General features: G+C 34.9%; 1 protein-coding gene across 2 annotated transcripts in view; it reads left to right on the forward strand.

The window, feature by feature from the left end:
- The first annotated feature begins 2,653 nt into the window (after nt 1–2,653).
- LOC123872500 (transducin beta-like protein 2) overlaps nt 2,654–26,742 on the forward strand; it is a 99,639-nt gene continuing 75,550 nt past the window's right edge. The window contains exons 1-2 of one of the 2 annotated variants that reach the window (XM_045916817.1): nt 2,654–2,917; nt 5,057–5,254. In XM_045916817.1, coding sequence (XP_045772773.1) covers nt 2,767–2,917; nt 5,057–5,254 — 349 coding nt within the window. In that variant the 5' untranslated portion in view covers nt 2,654–2,766. The remainder of the gene's footprint in view (nt 2,918–5,056; nt 5,255–26,742) is intronic. The other variant, XM_045916816.1, reaches the window with a different exon arrangement.

Here is a 26,742-nt window from a genome sequence, read left to right on the forward strand (position 1 = left end):
AATATTGAACTTTATTCGCCAGATTTCTAGAACGTTTAAATTTAGAACCACCTCTCTATTTTTTCTGTGGGTAAGAAAAGGATAGTATTATAAAAATAAAACTACAAATCAGTTTGGCCAATATAATAAAATCTATAGCCGGTGCCAGTGGCAAACAAACACCATAGCATCAATCATCAGCATCGGTAAACACCATTGTAAACACTAAACAATAAATACCATGTAAATATGATGTAAATACCACAGCTGGCTTGCCTGCTATTCGAAACGCTCCACAGCTTTGGCAAGATCAAAATACTCAAACCGTTAGTGTAAACGCTTGTTGTAAAGTTATAAGCACGTGAGCATGTGGATCCGGCATAAAAAATGCATCAGGCATCGAACGATTACTTTGAATCGATTACAGATTTCAGATTATCAGCTTTTTTTTTATATTTAAACTTTACAAGGCACCATTTCCACGGGCGAGTGAATCGCGGCAATAGTCTCGCCGTTCAAACAGATACAACAACAAAGTTCGATACACACAGCCATAGATATGTATGCAAACAGCTACCTATCGCCGCACAGTTTTACGATCCTAAAACTGTAATCGCTGCGAGTGGAGATTGGCCCAAGATTGTACCTATCGAATTTTATCACACGGCGACATTAATCGCCTAACGCCGCGATCAGCGATATAAAATATATAAGGCTGATTTTAGTCTCACGCTGACCGCACGCGCACCGTCGGCGCTGATGGCCGAGATATATAACTTCTAGGAAGCGTTTTTGAAAGACGCGTAGCTATCAGCGCGCAGCGCGCACGGTGGTCAGCGCTGATAGCTACGCGGCCGCACGCGACGCGCGTCGGCGCCGCGTAGCTGTCGGCGCTGACCATTGCACGAGCGCCACTGCCTTCAGTGAGCGTTCTAGTGTCGAGCGGAGCGGATGTAGTCAGCGAGTACAGTCATGGCGAATCGCCGGTTTCATTTCTTTGGGATAGGTAGTACAAAGCAGCAATAATTAATACACTCCGCATTTTGGTAGTCGTCTGTACATTAAGGTGGTCAGTACGATACTGAAACGAGCCACGCTGAGCCTCAGCGCTGACGAACTACGCGCTGAGCTATGAGCGCTGATGGTGAGCGTGAAACTAAAATCAGCCTAAGCCGTAATTCTTTCGTCCGTCGAGCTGGCGCCTAAATGTTACCAGAAGTGTATGAAATGTGGGAATTTTAAGAAGTTCCTAGTGAATTCGTACTTGAATTTAGAAAACACTCCATTGATAAGAATTGAATACATCGATGAATTGAATAGACTAAGAGTGCTCAGATTTCGTTCTGGATCACATTTGACCCAGATAATAGACAAAAATAATAACTGCATAACAGATGATAGACAAAAATAATAGTTAATCCCGCTAATATTTTTTATTCCGAATTTAACTCATTATTCCTTTTGATGTAGAAATGCATGACACATTTCCAGCAGATTTTAGAAATTTTGTGTGTACATTTACAATAACGGATTAACTAGTAACAGAAATGTATGTAGTTAACTACATACATTTCTGATGACATACAGTCTAAGGGTCTAAAAAATTATTTTGGTGGGCATTTAAACTGTACCCTTTAGGAAATGCATGACACATTTCCACCAGATTTTAGAAATTTTGTACAATGACGGATTATACATCGATGCGGATTACATACATTTCTGATGACTCACAATAAAAACAAAAATATAAAAATAACCATGGCTAACTCTTGGGCTAACTAATTAATTATTTATTATTACCTGGCTTTGCGGCTGGGCATAGCTTTGATGATGTTGGTGATGTTATAATACTATAGCATTACTATAGGATTTCTCTTCATGACATGATTGAAAATTAACCGAATTATTATTGTGATAAAAAAATAGATTGTCAGACTCGTCAGACTATAAAAATTTGTTTGATAGTTTATGACTAGTTACGATTTTTTCACAAGAGGTATCAGGTATCGGCTGCCAATGTTATAAGCCAGTTCACCGTATTTTTAAACCATATAATGTCGCAGCGAAATGGCTTAAGCTGGGAGTTGGCCTTATCCCTTAGGCATACGACTAACTCCCGGGATATGTTAAAACGACAACTCAATTAGACTATTTAGTGTCTAGGTTCTATTGGGTAATATTATCTCAATATTATCAGGTGCTCAGTATTCTACACTAGATTTGTTTTGTGAAATGGTCTAATTGAGTTGTCGTTTAACATCTACCGGGAGTTAGCCATATTCCTAATGGATATGGCCAACTCCCGGCTTATGCCATTTCGCTGCAATATGTTATATATTATTATATTTACTTACCAATACATTATTTACAAAGTACTCTGTGTTATATTATACCCCATTCTATCCTCGGAAGTAAACGGGAGTCAGTACAAACAAGTAACATTGATATAGTGGCGGGGCGGGGGTTTTCCAGCTGTGTGTGTGTGCTGTGTGTGATTTGATATTGTTTATATACTAACTATTACTATCTCTATGATTTGATATAAGAAGTCAATCCAATCTCTCATTGTGCAACAGTCAAGTCTATAAGCGGCTAGAAGCCAGAGCCGGAAAACCAGTTAAAGTCAAATGCACAGATAAATAATATACTAGTCTGTTAGGAGTTAGGACTGAGTGTCAGTGTCAGGCACGTCAATTCAGTTAATTTGGAACCGCGTGATCGTCTTTGTCGCTGTTGTTAAAAATCGGTGATAAAAAAGAGTTTAATTTAATTAATTTATAAGTGAAAATGGGAAATTTTGAAGCCGGACAAAAGATGAATGTGTACATTATGGCTGGATTCACCGTGATAATATGTGCAATCCTACACTTTCTTTACAAGACCATCTTCCGCAATAGAAAATGTGAAGCGCAAAATGCTGAAACTGAGAGCGTAACAGGTAGATTTAAAATACTTTTTGTTAATGTAAATCTATTTTAATTTTTATTATTTGCTATGATAAAACAGCAAAAAAAGAAGATCTGTCCATTAGTACTTACTTATTTACATTTAGGACTAAATACAAACTCTAAAATCGACATGCGGATCTAGCGGTATACCTACTAACCACATGTGATTAATATGTACTGTTAACCGGCAGGCTGGTTACTTAACTGTAAATGATTGAACAATTATGTACGGAACTACTTATTTCTAAATTGTTTAGGACCGCATTTGTAAAAGTAGTTGCTATATTATTTTATGCACACATAATACATATATTATTTTCCAAATAACACTACAGATATTTTTGAATTTAAATTACTTAAATAAGTTAATATTCATTCATAGTTGTTATTAGAATTGTTTCTAAGTATTTCTTAATATCTTGATTTATTTTGTATAGAACATTTTGAAACAAATAGGTACCTAAATAAGTATTTATATACTTAGTTCTTAAACAATATTTATTTTGACTGTATACAGTGTCATAAAAAATACTTGATATTGTATACAAAACATTTTTATGTATTTACTTAATAAACTGTCTATAATAATTAATTTCAAGGGGCTGAGCATTACTTTCATGAGATTCATTTTCATTTCTGAGAATATAAGGGATAAAATTAGATATTATAAACCAACAAAACCTAAGTAGGTGAGTACTTACCTATCTATTGTTTAAATGTTACAGGGAGTTTTATTTGTAGTTGAATTTAAGGTTTAAACTTTAAACTGTACAATTAATAAAGACTGCTTAACGAGAAATTATATAGAAGACTGATTAACTAAATATCACACACAATAAACAAGGGCTCACAAGTTTCCCCTATAGAGTTTTCAAATGATAGTAAGCTTTCTTTAAAATTAACTTTCATGCATTGAAAGTTAATTTTAAAGAACTTGGTTTACTAACTTGTTAGTCATACTAACAACTAGTTTGGGTGAATCATTAAGATGAATCTCACTGATCATTTACTTCTGATGTTTTCAAATTTTCGAAGTGATTTTTATTGAATCTTGGTATTGCACTTATTGAATAACTGACATGTTTCTATCAAGGTTTAGGTTTGTCTCTGAAATTTTTCTTAGTACTAAAGCTTGTGCAAGGAGAAGGAAAGATTTCAACCTAGCTATGGCCGCTTCAAAATTTAAATCCATCCAAGGTCCAAACTGTGCTGATCTCTTTTAAATTATATTATGTATCTCATCATTAAAATGTACCAATTGGCTAAGTGTTTTCCTCTAAAGATTTCTCTATGATTCATATATTGTTTGACATCAAATTGCAAAGGCAAGACACCAGATAGATGTGAAGTGAAAGTAAATTTTGAAATATTCACAAACCATTATTGAACCATTGTGATTCCTGCTGCATCTAAAATATCATTTAATGACATTATTTAAACATCTATACTAATATTATAAAGAGGTAGTGTCTGTAACTTTGTCTGTAGCCGGTCAAAATCGGTTCAGCCGTTTGAAAGTTATCAGCTCTTTCTAGTTACTGTAACCTTCACTTGTCGTTGTGTTATAAATTTTTAATTTACACTTGTTATTAACAATATTATCAAATAATATATGTATCAGTAAATGAACAGTTAATAACTAACCACGTAACTAATTACGCGAATAGTTATGGGGGCATTACTATTTTACCGTTTAACACAAAGTAGGTAACAACTTAATTAAGAAGTACGCGATGATTAATATTTAACAGAATTTACAGCTTTCGCGAAAATCTACTCTCAATATTTTTAGTTTACCCTTTCAAGTAAAGATTTTTATATAAACCTGTGAAGATGATACTGCCATTGAAGCAATTAAAATGCTACGTTGCCAATTTTGTCATTAGTTAGCAAATTGCGAAAAAGCAAATTAAATTTGAATTTCACGGGCAGACCCGTCTCATGCCCCTTAAATAGCCACCTCAATACATCATTATTCAATGTGTATGAGTGCGCAAACAAGCGGCAATTTTAACTATAATTTTGAATGATAAATCTAGACGGTTATTTGACCAGTCGATCTTTTAACCGCCCTTGAGCGCCTAGCCTTAGAAACAAATTCTTGATTAGATTTTTTACGTGGCTTTCAGAGGCTCTAACCGATTCGACAACTGAATCTACCACAACCGAGAACCGACCAATAGGAAAGAACAAGAAGCGGACAGCATGGAAGACAAAAACCGAGTTCAGCCATCCCTGGCTACTGAAGAATCTCAAAGGGCATCCCGGCACAGTTCTTCTCATGGACTTCTCTGCGAACGGAAAATTTATGGCCGCTACCTGTAATGGTAAGTCTCACAAAATTTTCTTACTCCACGGTGAATGGTAACTAATCATAATCATAATTCGCTTAGTTAATTATTTATTAATCCGGTAAATGTTACATTATAGAGCTTATCAATACATATTTTAATTTATTTATTTTATCTATTTATCTATATTAATAATATGCATGTATGACCTCTGAATATGGAATCCTATATCTATGGAAATGGGGAACAAACCTTATCTTAATCCCAAATTTTGATTTGGGATTAAAATGATTCCAATTCTTGCATGTTTTCTATCTTACCCCGCTGCACTATTTAAGGGTAGGCAATACACTGAAATCATGAATTGCTAAAACGTACACAGGAAAACGAATCAGTTCCCGAATATTACGAAAATTTTGACTGATGCATTGCGAGCCATTGCCAAATTTAGGCTTGAATTCTTCCTTGTTTGTGTTTGGTTAACATGCAATGTCCCCAAATGATATCAAATCCGTAGGTCACTGGTTCGGATCCTGTTTGAATGATCAAAAAATGTGGGGGCTTGGTTCTCTGCGGATGACATAAAATGATAGAGTAGATAATATACATCGCTCTGGCTGACAAGGGCTAGTCCCTAGAATGTCTAGTATGCTTAAGTACCCTACTAGGCTACTACTTCCAGTTCCACACTGTCTGTTCATTTTCAGAGGTCATACTTTGTAACGCTTACAAGGAAGTGGGAAATTATAATATTTTCCTCTTTCTAACAAAACTTTAACATAAAATTCCCCGTTAAGGAAATTTAGCGACCAAAAGTTTACTAACCACTAAGGGCCACCACATACACGATTCGGAAACTGCGATTGAATTCTCAACTAAGCTTTGATAAACAAAGCTAAATTCCAATCAAATCGATTAAGGCATCTATCATTTTTATACTACGCTCAAATGCAACAAGTCAAAATGCAGCATCATTGTAGTCGCAAATAACTGACTTTCTATGCTAAAAGTATCGTGTGTGTTTTGACTTTTAGAGTGAGATCTATGGAGGGCACTCTGACGTTGCTTAGACTTAAGACGGTGTTAAAACGAGACAGATGTATATCTCTCACATTAATCTGTCTCGTTTTTACTCAATCTTAAGTCTGAGCAAAGTCAAAGTGTGCTCTGTAAAGCTCACCCTAAAGTGCGTGCGTTTAACGTCGCGAATGAAGTGGCGGGCGCGTCAATATTTTGTATCGAAACGCAAGCAAGTTGTACGTGAACTCTCGCATATAGATGCGTTTGATATTAAGGTGCAAGAGGCAGGTCTGCCCGCGAAATTCAAATTTAATTTGGTTTTTCGCAATTTGTAAATCAATACGACAAGGTAGGCTTATGACATTCTAATTCCGACAATGGTAATATCATCTTCACAAGATTACATAAAAATCTTTAATTGAAAGTGTTTAGTTTGTACTAAACACTTAGTTTAGTAAAGTTAGTCAAAATAATGAGTTTGAAATAATGAGTCAAAATGATGAGTTACTCACAAATTAGTTGAGGTTATAGCTAATTTCTTAAACTGGACCCTTTCAAGTAAAGATTCTTATATAAACCTATGAGGATGACTGCCATTGGCGCAATTCAAGTGCCATAATAAGCCTACTTTGTCGTATTAGTTTACAAATTGCAAAAAACCATATTAAATTTAAATTTCGCGGGCAGACCTGTCTCATGCCCGTAATTTTAATCCGCAACAGCGACCGCCACTGCGTCCACGAGATGACGTGAACACGCACGGAAATCAGGTAGGAAGCTAGTTACTGAGTACTAAGGCAACATAACCAAAGAAGCGGCGAAAGATGTCATTAGATAACAGGACGGTTGATCGAACGCTTTCCGATACTCGTAGTTCCGACTCGCTTGATTTGCGTTGCTCTGGTGTGTATTACGTTAGTTAACTGGCTTCCTGCTGCGCCGAGCGAGAACGCTCAATTACGCTTGCAGGTAACGAAGAGAAAAGTGATTGAGGCTGATTGTACATTACAGCACGTAACTTGCAACCATCGATGTTTGCAACGCATTGACGTTATCGACACAAACCGCAAGCGCAGAATAAACACGGCCCACATACCACCGTGCTGATAAAGCCACCCGCTATTTCAGTACTGAAAAACCGGTAAAATGCGAGGCAATTTTGCAAAATAAATCAAAAACTATTATGAATAAAAATAAATAAAAATCTGTTTTACAATATACATTATACAGGTATAGCTCTTTCATATGATACCCCATTTGGTATAGTTATCTTACTGGAAATTGAAACACATTTTTTTTCTGTGACGTAACCACAAATTCACGGTTTTCGGATTTATTCCTTTATATGTGCTATAAGACCTACCTACCTGCCAAATTTCATGATTCTAGGTCAACGGGAAGTACGCTTATGTTTTTTTGACAGACACGACGAACGAACGGACGGACAGACAGACAACAAAATGATCCTATAAGGGTTCCGTTTTTACATTTTGAGGTACGGAACCCTAAAAACGTACAACGCGTTCACCGCTGTGGCACAGACGTTACTGTAATGTGCGATCAACATTACGTACTTATTTAAAACTAAAAGTCTTGCAAAGTTTTCCAGTTACGTTCAGTTTATTCGATTACGTAGTTAACTTTTTCCGAACTTTTTTTTAGTATTATAGTAAAACAATTTTAGTTTTATACTTAAATAAATATCTTTTCAAGTAATCGTATATTTTGTAAGACTTTTAGATAGCTGCTTTCTTACGTAATATTATTTATTATGATTATATATGCTTTAATTAAATCAAATGACGCTTAATTTTAATATCACTTTCCTTCTCGTGCAGTTATCACCGTACAATCTTAAAGTAATTTATTCAACATGATTATTAAATACACAAGAAAGGTTAATTATTAGGTTAGTATTACCAATTAATTATTTTATAGTAGTCGTTCAATTTAAGTCACTGAAACTTTATGATAACTTATTATCATAAAATTACAGTGACGTATTTATTAATTTTTAAAAATGAAATAAGTGCTCAGTATTTTTAACTCACCTTAATTGCTAAATAATTATAGTTTATTACTTTACACACAGTCGTGATAACTGCACGAGGAAGCGAACCTCATCTTTTTTGGTACGATTTCTCACTGTTATGTGTAATTTAGAGGTCCGTCGGTCAATTTCTTTCTATGGACAGCATACTCCATACTCATTATTACTACTACTCATTATTAGTAACTACTTAAGTAACGAATAATTATTAAGAACTATAAATAACTCTATTTTTATAAATTTTATGATAGTGTTTTTACAAGGAAATGTCTAAATAATTTTTATATATCAGGATTCGAACCTGCGTCTGCTGGGTTTGCGCCCGACGCGACGTTATGACTGCTAAGCCACACGAGGCCATGGATCGCTTACTGCCAGAGACGTTTACTCAGTACTGAAGCGATTGATTAGTCCACTGTTAGACCATCTAGTAGCAACACCTTGCAGTTATCGAAACTACTTCCAAAGGTCCATATGCTCTCTTGCAGCAATGCAAGCTCTTTATACGAGAAATCACAAATTTTGACACTGGCAGTAAGCCAACGGTTGGGTGGTTTAGCGGTCAGAGCGTTGGGCGCGAACTAAGAAGACGAAGGTTCAAATCCAGCCGGTTTCGTAATTTTTGATATGTATTTAAAACATTTATAAATACATAACTCATCTTTGACTAAGCGCTATCCCATTGAGGTGGGGTTTGCTTTCCGGCATATTTTAAACTACTACAATATATATAAAATATAACAATTTCAGTTTTTTTAACTATACATTTTTTATTTAAATGGGTATTATTTGAAGAGTCACAATAACTGCGCATACTGATATTTGATATAGGTAACTTATTATAAAATAACATACTGGAAGCTTTTACTTAACTAGCCACATGGATACAATATTTTTTTACACGTATATGATGATAGCATTTTACATCCAATAATATTAACGGCAGTGCAAGTGCCGCAGGCCATTCACTAGTCAGTCTAGTCGTGGCCTAATTGTAATTATGCAAAATACCAACACTCTATAAATCTAATAAGAAGTTTTTACCGTTAGATAGTAGGATGTGAGCTCATCGCCCGTTGACTAATGCGTCGCGTCGATTTCTTGAGATTCGATTTATTTACCTAATATTTTTTTAAATTTGGAATTCTTTATTACACACACAAACATACATATACAGAAAAGACAGAAGAAATTACACATGAGGGTGCATATGCGGCTTTATTGCTAAATCAATCTAATATCTGCATTATTTGAGATTTTTATTCATAGCCAATCGATTAGAACCGTAATACATAGAGTTCGTTGATTAGAATCATTCTAACTATGTATATCCAAACCATGTTTTTCACTGTCGTAAGGTGAAAACGCTAATCTGGAAGTGAAATCCTAAGTAGGATAAAAGATTTAGGGAATTATAAGCATTTTATCGAAAGATTCAGGCACTTAACGTTTTATGGAATTACCAGTAGGGGTAGTATAGTAACATTATTCTAATGCTGACAGTTTCTATCTCAATATTTTCAACTGCGTAGTCGACTATTTTTCTTAAGACGACGTAATTATTGCTTAAAAATCCCGCAGAAACTCTTTGATTTTGCAGTACCAAAAGAAGCTACTTTTATGTTGTTCAACGGGATGCAAGCTGTGCCACATCAAAATCGGTTGAACGTATGGGACATTAAAAGCTAACAGACAGACAGACATTTTCGTATTTATAACGTTGGTATGGATATGGATAAGTGATCAAAATGCAAATGTTGTTTGAGATTCCGACCCAGTTATCCGTTTGTTCGCCGGAGCGCGGAACAGGGTCGCAGACGTTTCGGACGAGGTGAGCGACCCCGCGGTATCGCGACGATCATTCCGGTTGGGATTTATCGCTTGATGTCATTTCTATGTTTTATTGCAATTTTCAACTAGAGTGAGAAACTCCAATTTTTCTGTCTGAGATCTATGGCATTATGCACGTGAAGTTTAATTAGGCTATTATGGATCTGGCAAAATCGCAGTGATTAAAATATCCAAAAAAATTGAGAATTAAAAAAAACTCTGTCGTTTTAACAAATAAAGTCTAAGCATAGTCAAAGAACGTTACTTTGACTACTTCTTTCGACATTGTTCCATAAAAAAATTTGGATTCCAACTCCTCAATCCTGATGCTACATGGATCTGACCGATCCACGCGGTCTAAGCTGCGGGCATCGTCTAGTCATACAATAAAAGCTTAGGTATACATAACGCTTTTCATTTCACTTGCAGATTAAGCAGATAAAATGTAACCCTGGTTATGGAAAATCAGTTTTGTATTTTGCATTATAACATTAGTGACGTAAAGCTATTAATGCTAAGCGATATGCTACTTTTTTGAATTAGTGATGCGTATCATCTCGCAAGCAATTCGACGGAGCTTCAATGGATATGTTGGGCAGAAGCTGACGTTGCTTTGCGGCTGTCTATGTCTCTTCTCTAAATAATCTAGTGGAAAATTAAGTCGTAATCCGCGTTTGTCTGATATGTTTTTCTTCTCTCTTTATGGATGTCAATGCGGTATGAGCAGCTGAGTTTGTTGTGAGCTCTTCTCAGACTTGGGCGCGTTTGGAACCCTCTAGCTTTAGTTTTTTTTTTAACATAATTAATTATCACCACTACATCATTGTTTGATAATCAGAAAGTGTAAAATAGTACCCAATTTGAATAAATTACTTTGACTATCATTACTATCATTTAGATTTTAAACATTTCATGAGGAAGAAACATGAAGGAATGTGTTGTTGGAACATAAATATTTTTATTATTGTTTAGTTCAAATGTCTAAAGAAAAAGTTAGCCTATCAGTATGAAGCAGGGGTTTAGTCCGCTACCAATAAAGCCGATAGAAACTACAAGCTTTCACTAAGCTTCGAGTTAAATGATCGGTTGTAAGGTATGTCTATCAATGGTTCAAAAAACTGCCACACCCCATCCAGGCTAGTGCATTCCATCTTGGACAGTTACATTATTTACCCATAACTATTGAGATCAAGCCATTAAATAAAATTGATATCGATAAAAACTGGAATAAACGCGAGTCACCTTATCAAAACGTCTACGACCCTGTTTGGCGGGCATGCTAAAATTTATCAACTTGGGCGGAAACCAATAAAACCATTAATATTGTGTACTTTGTATTTTATCACTATCATTTTATCAAACGTAATTTGTGAGCGTTATAAAAAGGTAGTACTTATTTGGCTATCATTGACTCCCACGAAATGTTGCTGTCGGCAACACGGTTCACTACTGGCCAGCTTTGCCAGATGATATAATATGGCGAATCCTATGCTTTTGACGAATCAAAAGTACTTGAATAAGTTTAATTGAGTAATTTTTTTTTTTTTGAATATTGATGAACGAGGTTCTGAAAAAATAAGAAAAGTGTTAAAAATGTTCGACGCGTCGTTTGATCTCTAGTAAATAGCATGAAAAGACCAAAACCTCCAATAAATTACTAACGAGTACGATATCCACGAGGATATAAACATTTTTATTAGAAATTGGATCTGGATATGAGTATGACACGATCGTTTCGGGTTAAGGACCGTGTTAGCATTTATAAAACATGTACCTATATCTACTTTGGTGCCGTTAGGTGCAAAGTAATTTTCAACTTTTAAAGAAAACCACTCGGAATTTATTTGCTTGTAATAATATTTGCAATGCAAATATTATGTTTTCGGACGATATCCTTTGTTTATAAAAGTTTTTTACTTATTTTTCTCGTATTTGTGGGCTGTCTTCGCTTTAAGGCACTGTTTATTCAGAACGGATGAGTAGCCACAAGTCTCTATACTTGTATGCCATGAAGTGGCGAGTGGTAGAAGAGGCGGCGCGAGCTGACATGCAATCTTCATAAGGAGATTCGACGTGGTGATGCCAGGGCCATTTACATTTATGTACATCATAGGTACATGCCACATGGTCAATGGCACAGAAATACATTCTGGCTCCATATTACTTCCATCGCTGCCCTTTATAGGCGAATTCCTCATTGCTGACGGTCGTGACTTGTGACTCTTTCCATTATTCTGGAGTTCTCTTGGGATAATAATGCGGTGGGATCCCAAATCCTTCCGCATATAACACTGAACGAGATTTCGTTTCTCAGGTTTTACAGTTATTATCAGATCCGGGACCGAAGACGGCTTAACGTGCTCTCCGAGGCACGGAGGAAACGAAAAAGCCAAATTTGATCCTCTAAAGTTGGTCACCCATCCAGTTACCGACTTGGGTTAACGTTGCTTAACAATCGCAATCGATTGATATGCGTTGTCACAACTAGACCACACGTCCCTCACCTTCCTCGTGCTCGTCCACCCCTCGTCGTGCTATCAAAATTTAGATATTGTAAAAATGCGATATGAGTAGAGTCTATAGGTACAAAGTGTTTGATATGGTCGGCCGGAGTCGAGGACGCTTGCCCTAGGTCTCTTGACGCCGTCACGGTCACGCCGCGTCACACTTGATTGGTCCGTGCTGTATCCTCCATGATGCTACTCGTGACTCAATTTACTGCGGTTAACGTGGACATTGTTGCCAACTCTTATTGCCTACATCATCTCAGTATACTTGTCATAATTGTGTGCTATTTGCATAATGAGATAATGTATCTCCAAGGAGTTTTAAACAATTTGAAACCGTGTCGTCACTACCATAAAATATACAAAGACAACATTCAGTGGGGTTGCAGTTATGGGTTGGTAATTATTGTCAATGTGTAAAAGATGTCATCGAAAAAAAACTGAATAGGCGCGGTAATAAATAATTGTGATTGCGTAGCTACCAAATATATCTATGTATAGTATACCTACTACTTTTTTGCTGTTAAAGTTAATATTGTTACTATTTTAAAATTATATTTTGTAAGAAAGAGAAATGCAATTTTTAAAATTATATTATGAATACATGTCGTTAGTTATGTAAATACATAATTTAATTGTTCTATTATTATGAACATACAGCTGTGCAACACATAATCCTTGTATTATTTTATGTTAGTAGGTGATTGTCCTCATTCACCCTTAGAAATACCTTATATAATACAACAGAACATAGTTTCTTCAATAATATACTTAATAACACAATAATATTAAAATATACGTCTGGTTTTTAAAAATCCCGTGGTAACTCTTAGTTTTTCGAGGACAAGAAGAAGGCTATGTCCTTCCTTGGGACGCAAGCTATCTCTGTATGGTGCCCGGCAAACAACTTGGACCTGTAGAGGTGTAGTGAGAGATAGTTGGCGATTCCGAGAAGCGAAAGTCGACGTATCAACCAATCGCGTGCACCCGTGCCGACTTATCCAACAATCGCGTGTCCCCGCCATTCACTAGCCAATCGCGTCAATGCTCAAGTTGTTTGCTGAGTACTATACCTTTCGTCGGTCTGTTAAATGGATGGGCTGTGAAAAGCTAGCAGACAGACACACACAATTATGTATAGATTATTTCAATTGATAAGGTGACGAGTGCCTTAATGATTCTACGGAATGCATGCCATTGACGACTATACTCGTAAATGCCATAAAACTCTTATGTCGTCGGATCACGGCTCCCACGAGGATTTCTCATACTCGTAACACAAGTCCGGAAATTCGCGAGACGCTCCATGTGTGAGTAATTCAATGCCCATTAAAAAAACATTCGAAAGAGACATACCTACCAAGTCTGCACATATTGATTAAATAGATTTTAGGCAGGTATAGGTATTAGGTAGGTATTAGTACAGCTGAGGTAACGAAACCAAATCGAGTATCTATTTGACTTTCTTGTATATTGTAAAGTGACTTCAATCCGCGGGACTGCAATTACTAATTATATACTAGACTTATATTAGAGCGATCCACTTCGGCTTCGCACGGGTAGCTTATTGCAATTGTAAATATCTCCCAATTTTTTCGAAAATAAAGTCTATGCCACTCTAAGGTAGCATTCTATTGGTGAAAGAATTTTCAAAATCAGGTCAGTAGTTCCAGAGATTACCACCTACAAACAAACTTACAAACTTTACCTTTTTATAATATTAGTATACCTATAGATTTAGAATATTGTAAAGTTTGGACTGATATTCAAAAATTTATATAGCATGCCAAATAATAACCTACCCATTATGGGTATCAAGCTGATGCTAGAAACAGATAACGAACGAAAGTAAATTATTGACTCAAACCTGAATCAATCGTTTTAATCTATAAATATTTAACGGTTTATCAGGCGGCAACTAAAGTCCTGAGGTTAATTTTTTTAATTAAAATGAATATATAATGCAGTCTTGACCTCTACTTCTCTTTTACTTTATAGTTTATACATATTATTGTAAAGACACATTGAATGTGTGACACTGTAACCTAAGCGGCAGGTTTCAACCTTCACCTACCCTTCATAATGTATTTACATTTTACATGAATAAATTTAATATACTTACGCATCGTGGTAATAACTATTTCTTATCTCGGTTGTATTAAGTTCTATAAGTATTACTATGATAAACTCGATGGTTGTTTAAATTTAAAAATAAAATAAAGAAGCCACACGTTTAGTTTGCTCAGATTTTAGTTATTTTAGTTTTCATTATTTTACTAACCATATTCAAATTAGGTCAATATACATAGTTTATAAACCGATATAATATGTAGCTTCATTTAGGAAACGGCCATAAGGTACTTTTTACCCGACTGCGGCAAAGCCAAAAGCTGTTTGTATCCAGATTCTGTGTGTTCCCCGTAGCGCCTAAACTACTCGGCCGATTTTGATGAATGAGGTGTCAATTAATTCGTTGTAAAGGCCCGGGTGACATAGGCTACATTTTATACGAAAAAAATTGACCTAGCGGATGTTACATCAAAAAAGTGGGAGTCTCCAAAAATATTTTTTTGCTATTGTATCGAGTGGGGTGTCAAATTAAAGAGGAAAAAATTCTGAATTCATGGGTATAAATGTACAATAACATTAAAATACACCAAACGACAGACAAACAACTTTACTCTAATATTTCAGTGTTATTAAGACGATCGCAGTCGGGTTTTAGTTTTCAACTTTATCTTGTTTTCCTAAGATATTTAAAAAAAACTAAATTCACGCGGACGAAATCACGGATATCATTCTGAAACTGAAGTATACAAAATTTTACTTTTACAATAAAAATACATAATTAATTATATGTTTATGTATATCTACCTAGTTTTTATCTCTAAAGGAAGCATTAATATAAAATAACCAAGAATTGATATCTTATCATTTATCAGTTAAGCGTGTAAAAAGAAAATTAAATCACTACAACCAAAGAAACTTCTTTCTTCGCCTGTTTTCAATTGATTTAGACAATGATTGAAGTACATTTTTTGTTCACGGCTACTCTGTAATTGTTAGAATACAATGGCTCATTAAATTGCACTGAAGAACATCATGGCAACCGAGTTGTCAGGCATGAGAATTGACGTCACCAATGTTATAGCCCATGGAATAGATAAAAACTTTACAAATATGGGCTAAGGGTTGGCGTCCACTAGACTCGCCGACCCGAAGCCGAATCGCAATAATTTGCCACCTATAACATATTTATACATATAATAAAATTGTAGAAAAGTGGTGTCTGTACAATGGAAATATATAAAAAAAAGTAGCAGGGGTTGTTATTATATCGATGCCGAACCCGAAATTGTAATTTAAATTTTTTTTTGTCTGTTTGTCTGTGTGTTTGTGCACGCTAATATCAGAAACGGCTTATTCGATTTAGATACGGTTTTCACTAATATATTATAGTAAGCTTCACTTAACATTTAGTGTTTATTTCATGTCAATCGGTTCATAAATAAAAAAGTTATGTCAATTTAAAAAATCACGGCGAACATTTTTAACGTACAGAGTACGTACTACACGCCTCGCGCCTGAGCGTCCGTGGCTATATAAAGCGCGGTCACTATTCCACGCGAACGAAGTTGCGGGCACAGCTAGTTGTATACTATAATATAGAACTGCGTCTATCAGCGACGCGCCGTATCTTGCGCAATCAAACTGTTTGTCATACAAATCAATGCGTTTCGGCTCGATTCGGCGCCTTATTTCTTTAGTCACTTTCTAAAAAATTATATACCTAGATATGTTTGGCAAATTTTCGCGGGTCAATTCTTTTTTTTATACTTACGATGATTTTGTACATAAATACAAACTTTGTCAACAATTCTCTTATTTTAGGAATCTAGAAGCAAATCTGAATATAGTTCTGTTGTGTGGGCTTATACCATTACTTACAATTTTACTAAGCATAATAAATAATCACACTAATATTATAAAGGCGAAAGTTTGTGTGTATGTATGTGTGTGTGGGTGTGTATGTGTGTGTGTGTGTATGTGTGTGTGTGTGTGTGTGTATGTGTGTGTATGTTTGTTACTCCTTCACGCAAAAACCACTGGACGGATTTGACTGAAATTCAGAATGGACATAGATTCTGGATTAGCACATAAGCTAATTTTTATCCCGGAAAATCAAAGAGTTCCCACGGGATTTCAAAAAACCTAAATCCACGCGGACGAAGTCACGGGCATCAGCTAGTAATCTAATATCTACAATTGTCAGGTTATTGTATATCTAAATAGTATCGCTGTAGTAATATTACATCACAACTCATTAGCGATAAGGAATACTTAATCAAATTGGGCATGCACGGAGGTGTGACCACCACCAAAAGTATTTTAATGCTTTTACTTAGGTACAATCTTGATTAATATTGATTGTATTAACTTCCCAATAAAGTCAATTTTAACAGTCATTAGATGCCTGTATTAATTGAAGAATTACACTGTTGTATCTTTTTAGATATCGTTACTCAATATGCACTTCAGTTTAAATTTGTAGTTTAAAATAAACATGTAATTTCAAGTTGATCATAATGTTAAGGTGAAGATGCAGACCTATTTGAAAGTGTATTAATTTTTGGCTGAAAAATCATATTTATAATTTTATATTATTCACGATCACCTTCAAAAACTTGTTGAAAATGGCTCAAAAATTACTAGTTTATGCAAAACCTAACACAAAGAATAAAATAAAAACAATTTTTTTTTTTGGGTCCATTATCCCATTGTTATATTCAGTAACGATTTAAAACAATGCTACAAGACTAATATAATTAGATCATTATATTTAATCTTTGTTGGCTATAGATACCACAGACGCAGAAAATAGAACTACATATTACAAGCTATTATCGTTTTTAAAATACTAAATTCACATTTAAAATCGTAGTTGTTTAGGTAAATGGTACACTAATTTACAAATACCATTTTTTAACTGGCGTCAACGCGTATTACCTATATCTATAACTCATAACAAACAACACAATAGAAATATACATAATATTATTATAAAAATAAAATATTAATTAATCGTTCGAAAAAAAAAACACGTTTCATTTTAATTTGCATTGATGGTACATATTGCGATTTAACATTTAGATTTTGGCGTGCGAAGCAAATTCTTACGTTTTCCTGGTTATATGATAATTGGCAACCTATTTGTAGTTACGTAATCTGCTAGTATCTGTTATATTCTATTTGAACAGTTCTTCGTGTAACTCATAAGACAATTTCATAATCTATGTAACTGCGTTGCATGATGGAGTACTTGTTTGTTGGAATGGTTGTTGAAGTTTTTGGTAAATTGTTTATTTTTCAACCCCCGACGCAAACACAGGGGTGTTATAAGTTTAACGTGTGTATTTGTGTACGTATCTGTGTCTGTTTGTGGCATCATAGCGCTCAAACGGATGGACCGATTTGAATGCGGTTTCTTTTATTCGAAAACCTGTTCAATCGAGATGGTTCTTATTCTTAGCTATGTTTGATGAGCATCTGTTCAACTGTTTGAGTATCAGCTGTCTTCTCAGCCGGTGTAAAAGTCTCAGTGTTACAAATCGTATTTACATTACTCGCATTATTCTTATAGACTCGATCCCGACTACAGTGCAATATTATGGCAACCTTGACCTGTCGGAAGTGATTTAAATTTTTAACTTACACTTATTACTTAATAAGATTTGCAACGTTAATCTTGAATTCTGGACTGACCATTGAGCATTCCAAAGATTTGAAATCCTGTTACTCATTGAATTCCCTATAAAATATGAAAGTGAAGAAACTGGCTACTTAGAAATAAACAAATATCTCTAATTTCTAACTTCATTAATTCGTGTCCATAGATGTTAAATAGTATAGTTGCCGTGATTAGTTGATTGGATACGATGTGCAACCTTACACAATAATATTATGATGTAATACTTTTGATACTTCTTAAATTTTACGTGCTTTATCTATACAATTCATCTTTGTTACAATGTGAAGATGCAAGAAATGAATTATGTGAAGACTGATCACCTGCTCTTATGTGGATACTTTGTGTTTATGGAAACACGACGAACGTGGACGTTAATGACGAATAATCGTGTGACAACGACTAGTGTAAGGTCATCGGTCTGTAGCTCGATTCCGTAAAACCGGCGTCAATGATTATTACAATCGCAATAGTTGTTATTGGCTTTTATGTTTATGTTATTTTTGTTGCAACAATGCATAGTAGCCAATAGTGAGCGAGCGTCAACCAATCAGAGGTGATTGCGATCGTGACATTGTAGCTGTCATTTTACCGCAATCCAGCCGCTGAATAGTGACAGTCAATTTTGTACATAGCGGTTTTACCACTCATACTTATTATCATTTTTGGTTAATTCAAGTTCATTTGAAGTTAATTCATTCCTTAAAGTGTCACAGATAATTTTTATACTGTTTAAGATTATTTTAATCTTAAATTTTCCGTAATAACAATTAATATGAAAGAATCTTTTAATCAATTTTACATTCAAGTATTTATCCTAGCTACATGAGGATTTTATAATCGTTGATATTTCCTATTGAGATATAACTCGATCTTCTCCATGATACACGTAGAGCTTGTCATTATGAGATCAGCGATGACGACTCTTTGCTACGCTAAGGTCATCGTATTCAGTATACATTATAGGGCTTATATTGTACTCTTGAGAAGATCTATAAATCAATATGATCAATATGTTAGTACCTGTAAATCATTTAGGCTTATTTTCTAAGTATAAATTCACCAAAACTTAGCTGTCTTTTGAAAACTCTAATATTAAAAATGCTAAATGGATTTAATTCAAGTTTTCAAGTCTCAGAGAAGGTTCTTACATTATACCTAAATAAGGCTACATACGTAAGGCCTTAGGCCACCCGTGCGAAGCCGAGGCGAGTCAGTTAGTTATGTACATATATTGGCTACGATTGAAGGAAAGTGCAAACGGAATCTAATAGTGTTTATATATTTTTTGTTACAGTGTTTACCTCTAACCTATATATTTGTGGATAGGTTTATGGAAATTTCTACTTTAAAAAAATTGTGGAACCGGCCGGATTCAAACCTTGCGTGTCTCTGAGTATGGATACACTAGATCTCCCGCTATATTAAAAGTTAAACAAATAGAAAAAGTTAGTTTAGTTAATCTTCAATTCTAAAGATTGATTTCTCCATCCATTTATTTTGTTTGATTTTGTTAATTTATTTAAATGAATAAAGATTAAAGAATAGGAATGTGATTTGATTTGTTAAAAGCGAACCTGTCGGTAACGGAATCTTCATTTGTATGTACCGCCAGTCCGGAGCTGACCTTCCATTGTTCGCTCTGTAAATAGGCGTGTTAAATCGTTAACACATGGATACGCTAATTTGGCCCGCACGGACGCTGTTTCCGCGCTTCTACTACAGAAAATCGAAAGCGAAAGGTGTTTCTAATAAAAAAGTCTTCTTTACGCCTGTCCGTCCGTCAGAGTTCCGTTTAGCAACAATCTGTTACGAAAGCATAGCATACGCGCGAACCGGTTTGTTTTTTTTTATAAAAGGGATTTTGCGCTGTTTATATTTATGTTTTAAACATTATGCAACACGAAGTCGACGGATAAAGTGATATAATGTATGCGCCGGGCGCCCCGGACTACTTTCTCTTGAATTCGGTCGCGAAAGTTGTCTTGTTGCACACTTTCTACAGTTCAGTGCATTCACGACGTCCCTGACGTTGACATTCATTGTCTCTTCGCAAGTTTTTGCCGAAACCTAAGTAACAATAGTAATTGTTGTTATTAGTTACTAACTTTGTGGCATTGCCACGCATGCCGGGTATAGCTGGTAAATAATAATATCATGTTTGATGTGTTATACATTGCACTCTTGTACGTACAATATGTTTCCCGTGATGTTCTAAATGAGGTTAAACCCCATTAAAATCCACATAAAACCCCCAAGGCCCCAACTAGTGAAATGTATGGGTCTCAACCTGACATCCTGGTACTTACGATCTTTTGCTTCAATATCAGATCTTGATGACTATTTGTCTGTTCTACTCGTGAAGAAAATTCCACCGAGTAGGTACAAACTTGGTGGACCTGCGCTTAACATGGCTTAGTTATTGTGACCACTTTCTTGTTTCATTAGCAGACTCTGGTAACCTAACTGTTTATAAGCCGACTATTTATCGAAGCCAAATCAATGAACCCCAAACACGATGCAGCAACTGTTTTTTTATCCCCCGACCCAAAAAGAGGGGTGTTATAAGTTTGACGTGTGTATCTGTGTATCTGTATGGGGCATCGTAGCTCCTAAATTAATGAACCGATTTTTATTTAGTTTATTTTGTTTGAAAGGTGGCTTGATCGAGAGTGTTCTTAGCTATAATCCAAGAAAATGTGTTCAGCCGTTTGAAAGTTATCAGCTCTTATGTAGTTACTGTAACCTTCACTTGTCGGGGGTGTTATATATTTTTAATTTACACTTGTTTGTGAGTTAGGTAGTCTGCAGACTATCCTGCTTGTAGCATCAACTTACCGATTCACTAACGCAGTCTCTAACTCTGAATGATAGCCAACGAGCTCATTTGTCATTTATTTTTAATCCATTGAAGGTTTTCTATTATCAAATGTATGACTGAGATCCCAACACCGGCTGAGAAAAGAGCTGATAGTCCTGAAACGGCCGAACAGATTAACATCAAACATAGCTAAGAACCTTCTGGATTAAACAGGCTTTCGAATAAAATCAGCATACAAATCAATTAAGCGCTACAAAGACACGGACAGATGCAGACAGACAAAGCGAGACATTATTTTTGAAAAAAAAAAATCTTGAACATCTACCTATAAAGCCTTCTCAAGAACATGGAGGATGACATACAAAACCATGAACCCTTCTTTTTTTCAACAGAATCATATTTTTACCAAAAACCAATTACGCTATTATATAGTCGTTACCTTTGACAATTAGTACTAGTAAGATGTTCATGTTGAAATTCATCCAAGTAAGATGATCTAAACTTTTAAACTAGTTCAACAATTCAAATTTAAGCAGACTGTAAGAATACTTTTGAAAATATTTTTATTTATTTATTTTATTTAAACAACCTATTTGCTTGAGACTATGACAAAGAACTACTTATAATTACTCTACTTAAATTCTACTTTTTAAATTTTATTCTACTTAAATTTGTTTTTCGACCTCCCGCGTGGGTGTACTCTATAAGTGACATTCACAGGGTGCATTGTCCTGCGTTAGCATTCCAAAGCCATCCATGAATAAGTTAATTCATTTATTTTTACTATATATTTTTATTGGATCACCTACTTCGTTCGTGTTTTATCTAAATATATAAAAGAAAAAGGTGATTGACTGACTGACTGAGTGACAGATCTATCAATGCACAGCGGCTCAATTCCGGTAGAATGACAGCTACAATGTCATGATCTCAATCACTTCTGGTTGACGCTCACTCACTATTAGAATACCACAAATTCAGCCAATCACAATGATTGTAATGATGATTGGTGCAGGTTTTCCGCAATTGACCTGCTACTCAAACTACTGGCATGCAGATAGGTATTATAACGTAGCATCAGCTATAGACAGATTTTTGAAAATTCAACACCTAAGGGGGTAAAATAGTGGTTTGAAATTTGTCTAGTCCACGCGGACGACGTCGCGGGCCTCAGCTAGTGTTATTTATAAGGCTGGGTGCATATATCAATTGACTATCATTTTGTTGATTTGTAAGGTCGCGAAGACCAGTGATGGCTTGTGGTTCACGTCAGAACGGAAAACATATTCCTGGTACCACCAGTTTATACCTTTTCAGTTTTCTAAATTAACCATACCTAATGATACACGTCGGCAGTTCGCGATGCTGATGAAAATGTCTTAAAATTATCCTACTAATATTATAAACGCTAAGTTTGTATGTATGTTAGGATGGATATATGGATGTTTGTTACTCTTTCACGCAAAAACTGCTGGACATATTTGGCTGAAGTTTGGAATAGAGATAGATTATACCTTAGATTGACACATAGGTTACTTTTTATCCCGGAAAATCTATGAGTTCCCACGGGATTTTTAAATACCTATATCGACGGGAACGAAGTCACGAGCATCAGCTGGTATAAAATAAATTAATCTCCCCGAAGAATACCCACGACCTCGACATTACTTAGATACTAAGTTATCACTCTGAAATTCCTGTTTTTACATTGATTCAAATAGAAAAATATGATGACATAATTTATTATTAGAAGATAAAAATATTTTCTTCATAATATACCTACATACATATATACTAAAAAAATTGGGAAACCCGTAGTAATAAAGTAGTAACTTTATGCCCTCTGCCCACCAAATAAAAAAAAAACGGTAACAATTAGGTCCGTGATTTGATAAAAAAAAAATACAATAATTTAGACGATCTTAAGATACTAACTAAAATTAATTAGGTTATTTATAAACAGGTTTAAGGCAGAAATTTAAACTTAAATATGTCTACTTTTAATACCACCACCACAAGATAAGCTAAGTATGTATTTATCTAATTAAATTGTACATCATACGAAGCTGAAACACATTTGAATTATATTGCATTGGAAAAAATATTTAATTTTCAAAGTTAATGTCAAATGGTAATTACATTGATTGTTTAATTACAACCGGTGTCAAAAAAACAAAATAATTGACGGTAGCGGGGCTCGTCAACTTAAAACATTTACATATTGAACGCGCAGAAATAAAGATTATATAATTATGTAGTACTAGCGACCCGCCCCGGCTTCGCACGGGTGGACACTACCACGAAAAATCCTATCTATTTTCCGGGATAAAATATAGCCTATACGGATTCGGAAGAATCCCTCTAAGTAATGGTAAAAGAAATTTTGAAATCGGTCCAGTAGTTTTTGAGCCTATTCAATACAAACATACAAAAATACAAAAATACAAAGGTTTCCTCTTTATAATATTATAGTATAGATGTAAACTTACAATGCAAAGTTGTAAAGAAACTCAAGCACGATTTGCGTGCTCGACAACTGTTTATTGTATAATCCTGTGATTATCCTTTCCACTTAGTAGTTTGGAAAGCTCGGGGTCTTGGTGAAATGCGTAATCCGCACGCAAGTCTAAACAGGTCGGGCCACTTTCACCCTCATGAAATGTTGTCGTTGTGCCAACAAATGCAATTTTATTTTCCGATCCTTGCGTTTCTATTTGTTGCTTGTCTTTAACATAGCTGTATGTCTGTATACGCTGTACCATACAGCGTCTTTCCAGTGCTCGTTTTTTCTAGTTATACGCTCCAAATTATTCAAAATTAAAGCCAAAAATACCTACATGACGTCATTCTTCGGTATGTCGTTACTTAGTTACGAATAAGGCTAAGTATGTTTTATTAACCCCCGACCCAAAAAGAGGGGTGTTATAAGTTTGACGTGTGTATCTGTGTATCTGTGTATCTGTCTGTGGCATTGTAGCGCCTAAACGAATGAACCGATTTTAATTTACTTTTTTTTGTTTGAAAGGTGGCTCGATCGAGAGTGTTCTTAGCTATAATCCAAAAAAATTGGTTCAGCCGTTTAAGAGTTATCAGCTCTTTTCTAGTTTTCTTGTAGAAAAGAAGGTTAGATAACCGTTAGGTTCTTAATATTATGTCAATTGACAAATTTATGTCAAGCTGTCAAGATGCCTTCGCTTGTCGGGGGTGTTATAAATTTTTAATTTACACTTGTTTGAAAATAGAATAAATCGCTTGAACTTTGATGCCATCAATATGGTGATCCATATTGATGGCATCAAAGTTCAAGCGATGCGATAATTTGAATGCTAAATAAAACACAAAAAGAGTATCATCGTTATAAATCACACATTTTTACGCCTTACACATGTAATTTGAGGAACCTTTACTTACACCCAGGTTCTACGGCTCAAAGGGCAAAAACTTCATTTTCTTAAAAGCTGGCAACGAACGAACTGACTTTTTGTGGTGCTGCAGATGATCATAGACGTTTAAATATAAATGAATGAAAATTTCGAAAATGAAAAACATTGTTGTGATTGGTCTGTAAAATTTAAAACTTTAACTTACGCTGTTAATTTCGTAAGCTTTGGGGTAGATAAGCTTTCAATGACAGCCTGTTTGCGCTTTTTTTTATTATTGACTATCATTTCTCTACGTAATCGTCGGCAAAGGATATTACAATGGGTTTCGGGTAAAAAACTCTACAATTCATGGTATTAAAGCTCTCAAAATCCTCATCTTCACAATCCATATTCCATACCATCTTTAGTTAAATTAGATCCTATACGTCTTCTTCCTCTTCGCTGTTACAATCACTAAGAATATAATCAAAGAATTTTCCTTAATAAAATTTCCCGAAAAGAATACAATACAATTTCCTGTGTCCGAAATCAATAACATGTATTACCTCGAAGTCTCTCGATATGACTAATAACGTTACTCATTTACACGTGGTCGCGTATGTCGTTCAACCACGTGGCCGGACCAGTATTCGCGGCTCGTATTTGTGTCGTTTTGTTTATATTGTACGAGTGACGTTTTATCATATTTTACGCGCTATCTTTGCATGTATTATTATTTAATGCTACGGAAATAGAGTTATCGTGGCGTAATGTTGTTTTAAGTGATTATATAAATACACTGATTCCTGCATTTTAAAGTAGGTTACATGACAAATTGTTGATTTTAGATATTTTATTTTCAATAACTGCAGTTCCAGTTCCCACGCTGCCCTTATATTTACTGCATCTCAAATATTCTTTTGATTTACAATATTAAGTATCTACCTACTCAGTTATGATTAAATATAAGACAAGAGGGTGATTTGTGCCCGTCTTCTTCTGAGAGTTCATTTTAAAAGATTCCCCTATAAATTAAAATTTTTTTTATTTAGGATTCTTGCTTTTATAGATACATAGGTAACTAGGTAGATGGTCTTTACAAACTTCTCTACCTTTTAAATGAAATATATTAAAGTTATTAAACCTGATAAAAGTATTGACTTAAAGGTATAATATATACTATACATACTAATATAGCAATAATATGGCAATAAGTAAAATAAGATGAAGGTCAGTAACCTGAACAAAAATAGTATTTTGTCATCTTTGATCTAAGTTGATCGCAGCGCCACCTAGTACAACTTATGTAAACTATCACTCTCGAACTGTAGACCACGTGGTTTGATTGTAATTACAGAGTTGGTCATCAGATGGCGCCAATAGTAGGGAGAAGTAAGACCGGCATAATAATCGACACTAGTAATATTTTAAAGCTGAATAAAAATTAACGAAATCTTATCGTATAGGGGAGCTGATATACCTATTTATTTAATTTTTAATTATGGCGATATTCTCTAAACATGTTCAAAGTTTTCACTAAACGTAATCTTATTGAAAATTCCTTTTACAATATAAAGGATTATTTAAATGATGAGAAAGCTTGGGGATGAGTTATAGCTCGGCAGCTTTCATAATAAGTTTAAGTGATTTTGTGAAGTGCTGATAATATTATAAAGAATACCCGGCTGAGTTTGTAGGCTCTTCTCAGACCTGGGCGCGTTTGGAACCCTCTTAGCATTAGTTTCATGTTTACGTAATTAATTATTAACACCACTATATCATCTTACATCTGACAATTTTATTCTGACCAAAAAGATTTTGATCAAAAAGAGTACAATGTACAAGAGTACTTGAATAAATGATTTTACTTTTGTCTTTTGACTTTTTGCATTCGATTATATCATCGAGAAAACATTACCTACTTTAAAAACTTGTTTATTACAAGTTTCACAAAAAAAAATTGCCATAGACTTTTTCTATGGCCAAAAACCGTAATTCACGTAAATATACTGTAGGTATCATTGAAAAAAAAAAAAACTGTCGGTTCCAGTCAAGGGCGTCGTATTTATGAGAATCAGGAAAAGAGTTAAAGCGTCGAGGTCTTTTCTGTCCAAACAGTGGCGGCGTCACCCCGCGCGGAAGATGCATTAAGTGCAACCTTGGTGTTAGTCTAGAACGTTCGGTTTTA

The sequence above is a fragment of the Maniola jurtina genome, chromosome 15, assembly GCF_905333055.1.
Source record: "Maniola jurtina chromosome 15, ilManJurt1.1, whole genome shotgun sequence".
Classification (NCBI taxonomy): Eukaryota; Metazoa; Arthropoda; class Insecta; order Lepidoptera; family Nymphalidae; genus Maniola; species Maniola jurtina.